The 6000-nt window shown below is 43.4% G+C and overlaps 2 protein-coding genes across 3 annotated transcripts in view; one reads left to right on the forward strand and one right to left on the reverse strand.

The window, feature by feature from the left end:
- The window catches only part of LOC135115207 (uncharacterized), a 36100-nt gene extending 34883 nt beyond the window's left edge, over positions 1-1217 (reverse strand). The window contains exon 1 of the mRNA XM_064031724.1: positions 1078-1217. The gene's annotated coding sequence lies outside the window, so the exon portion shown is untranslated. The remainder of the gene's footprint in view (positions 1-1077) is intronic.
- LOC135115206 (uncharacterized) overlaps positions 102-6000 on the forward strand; it is a 67881-nt gene continuing 61982 nt past the window's right edge. The window contains exons 1-3 of one of the 2 annotated variants that reach the window (XM_064031720.1): positions 102-377; positions 1516-1619; positions 4444-4744. In XM_064031720.1, coding sequence (XP_063887790.1) covers positions 1551-1619; positions 4444-4744 — 370 coding nt within the window. In that variant the 5' untranslated portion in view covers positions 102-377; positions 1516-1550. Of the gene's footprint in view, positions 378-1485; positions 1620-4443; positions 4745-6000 lie in introns of those variants that run through there. The other variant, XM_064031721.1, reaches the window with a different exon arrangement.

Genomic DNA, 6000 nt, shown 5'->3' on the forward strand with positions numbered 1-6000 from the left:
GAAGAAAGAAGTATATTGAATACTATTAAGCGGAATAAAACTAATGTTTCTTTTCTTCACGTTGAAAGTCAGTCAGGTCAACAGTGCAGTGAAAATCAGGAGCCGGACAACGCAGGTGTTGCTTCATGAATCAGTCTGCCAACTTTGTTTTCCTACTGGCACAGACAGGAAAGGTCACGTGGCTGCTCCTGCGAGACGATGGAAGTCATCAAATACAACGATTGTCCCAATGCCCGCCTCCCCAACTCCCGCCGCCAGTGGTGTGATATGAGGAGTAGTCTTATCACTCTTTCCTCGCTTGTCGACTGTTGGCGGTGGCGCGAACACGGACTGTGCCACTAGTGGCATCATTGCCGGCGTTGGCAAGCCAGGAGGAGGTGAGTGTTGAGGCTGCTGCAGCGCCGAACGAAAGGAAAATGGTGATATTCACGTAGCATCGGCAATCATTATTTGTCTTGTCAGGAATCCTTTCAAGTAACTGTTGACACTCATTGCGGCTGTAAAAGGCACAGGGGTTCACAGTATCAGGTCTGTTCCTCGGCAGTGCCTGTGTGTTCATATCCTTTGTCATCACTGATACACTAAGTGAGGGCCGAGTGACCTATCAGTGTGAAATGGATCCAGGATACCTTGTTAATATATGTTACACACACACACACACACACACACACACAATATATATATATATATATATATATATATATATATATATATATATATATATATATATATATATATATATATATATATATATATATATATATATATATATATATATATATATATATATATATATATATATATATATATATATATATATATATATATATATATATATATATATATATATACACACACACACACACACACACACACACACACACACACACACAATATATATATATATATATATATATATATATATATATATATATATATATATATATATATATATATATATATATATATATATATATATATATATATATATATATATATATATATATATATATATATATATACACACACACACACACACACACACACACACACACACACACTCACACACATACATACCTCAAGACAACTCCCAAGCGTGGTGGGTGAGCCTGTACAGCCTGCCTGGGCTTCGTGTTAGTGACAACACACCAGAGATTCGCCAGCTGTGAGTGAACACTTTGGTCTCAATGAACGTGGCACTTCAAGGTCAAGTGGTGAAGTTTGGGCAAACAATTACACCGCTCTTGTATCTTTACTGTTGTGTATATCCCACACCATTATTGTGTGCACGACTAGTCCGTCCCGCGACTATGAAATGTTTCTGTCGCGCGACTGTCGCTGTGTCAGGGATCTGCTCCCATTGTGACGAATACACACACACGCTTATAGTACTCGAGGAGGCGTTGTGTAGCCAGGACACCTGAGAGCGGCGAGGGCTGTGGTGCAGCTGATTCAGGCGCCAGCAGTGCTCATGAATGTAACTTTTGTGTGATCTGTGTCTGTGTCTGCTGGCAGGCTACGACAGAGCAGCCCGCGCCCCGCATCCCGCCATGGCGTCCAGCCGAACTGAGTCATCAGAGGAATGGTTTATAAAATGGATGACACACCAACAAACACAGGTAAGGGATGAATGGTACTACTGATACTCTTATTCTTCTTTATCTTATCATCTTCATCTTCATCATTATAGTTTTTATTATAATTATTAGAGGAGTTAGAGGAGAGTCAGTTAGAGAGTTGATAAGACGAAAAGTTTTTGATTCCACCCTGTGTAAAAGAGAGGTATGAGTGGAACCCCCCCCAGACATGTGAAGCATTCTCCATACATGGACAGATAAGGACCCTGTACAGAATTCGCAGCTGGAAGGGTGAAAAAAAAAGAAAAAAAAAAACTGGCGGGGACGACTCAGAACGACTAACTTCACAGAAGCTGTCTCAGCTAAAGATGAGATGTGAAGTTCCCAGTTCAGATTGTAAGTAAAGGACAGACCGAGGATATTCAGTGTAGAAGAGGGGAACAGCGTCATTGAAGAAGAGGGGATAGTTGTCTGGAAGGTTGCGTCGAGTTGATAGATGAAGGAATTGAATTTCTGAGGCATTGAACAATACTAAGTTTGCTCTGCGCTAATTATAAATTTTACAAAGATCAGAAGTCAGGCGTTCTGTGGCTTCCCTGCGTGAAATGTTTACTTCCTGAAGGGTTAGACGTTTATGAAAAGACGTGGAAAATTGCAGGGTGGTATCATCAGCGTAGGAGTGGATAGTACAAGAAGTTTAGTTTAGATCACTGATGAATATTAGGAAGAGAGTGGATGACAGGACAGAACCCTGAGGAACACCACTGTTAATAGATTTAAGAGAAGAACAGTGACCGTTTACCACAGCAGCAATAGAACGGTCAGAAAGGAAACTTGAGATGAAGTTACAGAGAGAAGGAGAGAAGCCGTAGGAGGGTAGTTTGGAAATCAAAGCTTTGCACTAGACTCCATCAAAAGCTTTTGATATGTCTAAGGCAACAGCAAAAGTTTCACCAAAATCTCTAAAAGAGGATGACCAAGACTCAGTAAGGAAAGCCAGAAGATCACCAGTAAAGCGGCCTTGACGGAACCCATACTGGCGATCAGATAGAAGGTTGTGAAGTGATAGATGTTTAAAAATCTTCCTGTGGAGGATAGATTAAAAAACTTTAGATAGGCAGGAAATTAAAGCAATAGGACGGCAGTTTGAGGGATTAGATCGAGGACATGGAAAATCACATTGTGAAGGATTTTAATAGGTAGCATAAAGTAGTTAGAGGGTGGAGGTAGAGTGTTTAGCAAAGATTTGAGCGAAGAGTTCAGCTTTAGAAATAGATGAGATGGCAGTGGTGCCATCAGGAGGGAAAGAAGAAGAAGCAAAGTTATTGGAGATGTTTTTGGCAGAAGTCACGAGGGGAGTTAGATCTTGAAAGATTTTGACGCTTTCTTTTAATGAAGGAGTTTTTGGCTAGGCTGAAAACAGACATGGCATGATTCCGGGCAGAAATATAAAGGACATGAAATTCAGGTGATGGAAGGCTCAAGTACCAGTTTGTGGGCCACCTATGTGTCATCTATAGCATGAAAACAGACTCTGTTAAACCAAAGTATGGAAGGTTTAGGTCGAGAGAAAGAGTGAGGAATGTACGCCTCCATGTCAGACACTATCACCTCTGTTATGCGCTCGGCACACTGAGACGGGTCTCTGACTTGGAAGCAGTAGTCATTCTAAAGAAAATCAGCATAATAGCTCCTCAGGTTCCCTCAAATTAAAAGAGCCAAAACGCCAGAGGCATCTCCGCTGAAAGAGGAAAGCCAAAGCTGGTGGTGAACATTGAAGTCTCCAAGGATAAAAATCTCTGCAAAAGGGAAGAGAGTCAGAATGTGCTTCCCTTCGGAAGTTCAACAGTCAAAGAATTTCTTATAGTCAATAAATTTTGTTTGAGAGTGACTCTGTAGTCGTAGGCAGATGGTGGAAAACTCGAAAGATTCAAGAGCGTGGGCACGAGAGCAGGTTAAGTCGTTGCACACATAGACAAAACATCCAGCTTTGGGTTGAAAATAAGAATAGAGAAAGTAGGAGGGAACAGAAAAGGGGCTACTGTCAGTTGCCTCAGACACCTGAGTTTCAGTAAGGAAAAGAATATGAGGTTTAGTAGAGGAGAGTTAGTGTTCTACAGATTGAAAATTAGATCTTAGACCGCGAATGTTGCAGAAGTTAATGAATAAAAAGTTGAGGGGGGTGTCAAGACACTTAGGGTCAATACCAGAAGAGCAGCCCGACCTGGGGACACGTTGTGTGGTCCCTCCTCCGAGGCTGGTGGTGTGAATGAAGAGTGTGTGTGTAATTAGATGCATGTATTTTTGTGTGAAGGAAGAGTTGTCTTTAGAGGGCAGGATGTGACTGCCCCCTTGTGTTGTGAGACACAAAGGGAAACGTTCAGTGAGGTCACAGCTGGGTTTAATGATAGGTTCACAGCACCCCCTGAACAGTGCTTTAGACCTCACTGGGAGAAATTATCGTTTCGGCAGGTGTTTACTGCCACCTCCTCCTAAATAGTATAAAGTAGTATACAGTAGCAATAATAGTAGTAGAAGTAGTAATAGTAGTAGTATATAATAGCAATAGTGGTAATAGTAGTAGTAGTAGTAGCAGTAACAGTAGTAGTAGTAGTAGTAGTATATAATATTAATAGCAGTAGTAGTAGTAGTAGTAGTAGTAGTAGTAGTAATGCTGTTGTTAAGGTAATGAGTATGGTCAAAATCAGCGTGCATTCCTCCTTTGCGTTTTTTTTTTTTTTATCTAATTTAGTGGTAGGTGAGCAATTCATCGCATCTTTATATTTTGTCTTAGGTATTAAAAGGTATCAATTCTACTCCCTTCACACACACACACACACACACACACACACACACACACACACAGAAACTGGTTACAGCCGTGCAAAAAGGAAAGAAGGCAAAGCTGACGTCGGCCATCGCCAGCGGTGCCAACCCTAAGGTCACCATCCCCATTGATGCAGGAGTGTCGATGTGTCTGGTGACTGTGGCTGCCACCAACGGCCACCACCACCTGCTATCTCGCTTACTGCAGGCGGGGCTGAGCATAGAGGGTGGAGGCACCTTCGACAGGACACCATTGATGGAGGCTGCCGTGAGAGGCCACACCCAGACAGTGGAGGCACTGCTGACCTTCGGTGCGAACCCTCTGGCGACGGATGGTAAAGGTGAAGCTGTGCTAGTGGTGGTGGTGGTGGTGGTGGTGTGGGGTGATGGTGGAGGTGGTGCTGTAGGTGGTAAGGGTGGGAGAGGTGGTGGCGGTCGTGGTGATATTAATGGTGGTGGTGGTGGTGGTGGTGGTGGTGGTGGGGGTGATAGTGGTGGAGTGGGTGTGGATGATGGTGGGGGTGGTGAAGTAGGTGGTAAGGGAGGAGGTGCGTCTAGTGGTGGTGGCCATGGTGATGGTAATGGTGATGGTGCTGATGGTAATGGTGGTGGTGGTGTTGATGGTGATGGTCGTGGTGATCATAATGATGGTCATAGTGGCTGACAGTGGTGGTGGTATTGGTGGTGTGATAGTGGAGATGGTGATTGTGAAGGTGGTGGTGGTTGTGGTGGTGGTGGTGGCGGTGGTGGTATTGGTGATGATGGTGGTGGTGGTGGTGGTGGTGGGGGTGGTGGTGGTGGGGGTGGTGATGGTGGGGATAGTGGAAATGGTGATGGTGGTGGTGGTGGTGATGGTGGTGGTGTATACCTTTCAAATGACGATACTGTCTGTAATCGTAATTAGCACAGCGTTTATTTAACAGTTTTGTTTTAGTGTATTGTATCATCTTTTTCTCCGTGTTACTGAGTGTTACTTTTACAATTAGTTTTAGTACTGTAACAAGTGTCTGCTTAGTGATGCGTCGCCACTGTGTTATGTATTTTTTTTTTCTTTATGTAGGAAGGATACTGGCCAAGGGCAACAAAAATCTAATAAAAAAAATGCCCACTGAAATGCCAGTCCCATAAAAGGGTCAAAGCAGTGGTCAAAAATTGGTGGATAAGTGTCTTGAAACCTCCCTCTTGAAGGAATTCAAGTCATAGGAAGATGGAAATAGAGAAGCAGGCAGGGAGTTCCAGAGTTTACCAGAGAAAGGGATGAATGATTGAGAATACTGGTTAACTCTTGCGTTAGAGAGATGGACAGAATAGGGGTGAGAGAAAGAAGAAAGTCTTGTGCAGCGAGGCCGCGGAAGGAGAGGAGGCATGCAGTTAGCAAGATCAGAAGAGCAGTTAGCATGAAAATAGCGGTAGAAGACAGCTAGATATGCAACATTGCGGCGGTGAGAGAGAGGCTGAAGACAGTCAGTTAGAGGAGAGGAGTTGATGAGACGAAAAGCTTTTAATTCCACCCTGTCTAGAAGAGCAGTATGAGTGGAACCCCCACAGACATGTGAAGCATACTCCATACATGGACGGATAAGGCCCTTGTACAGAG

The sequence above is a fragment of the Scylla paramamosain genome, chromosome 29 (assembly GCF_035594125.1).
Source record: "Scylla paramamosain isolate STU-SP2022 chromosome 29, ASM3559412v1, whole genome shotgun sequence".
NCBI lineage: Eukaryota > Metazoa > Arthropoda > Malacostraca > Decapoda > Portunidae > Scylla > Scylla paramamosain.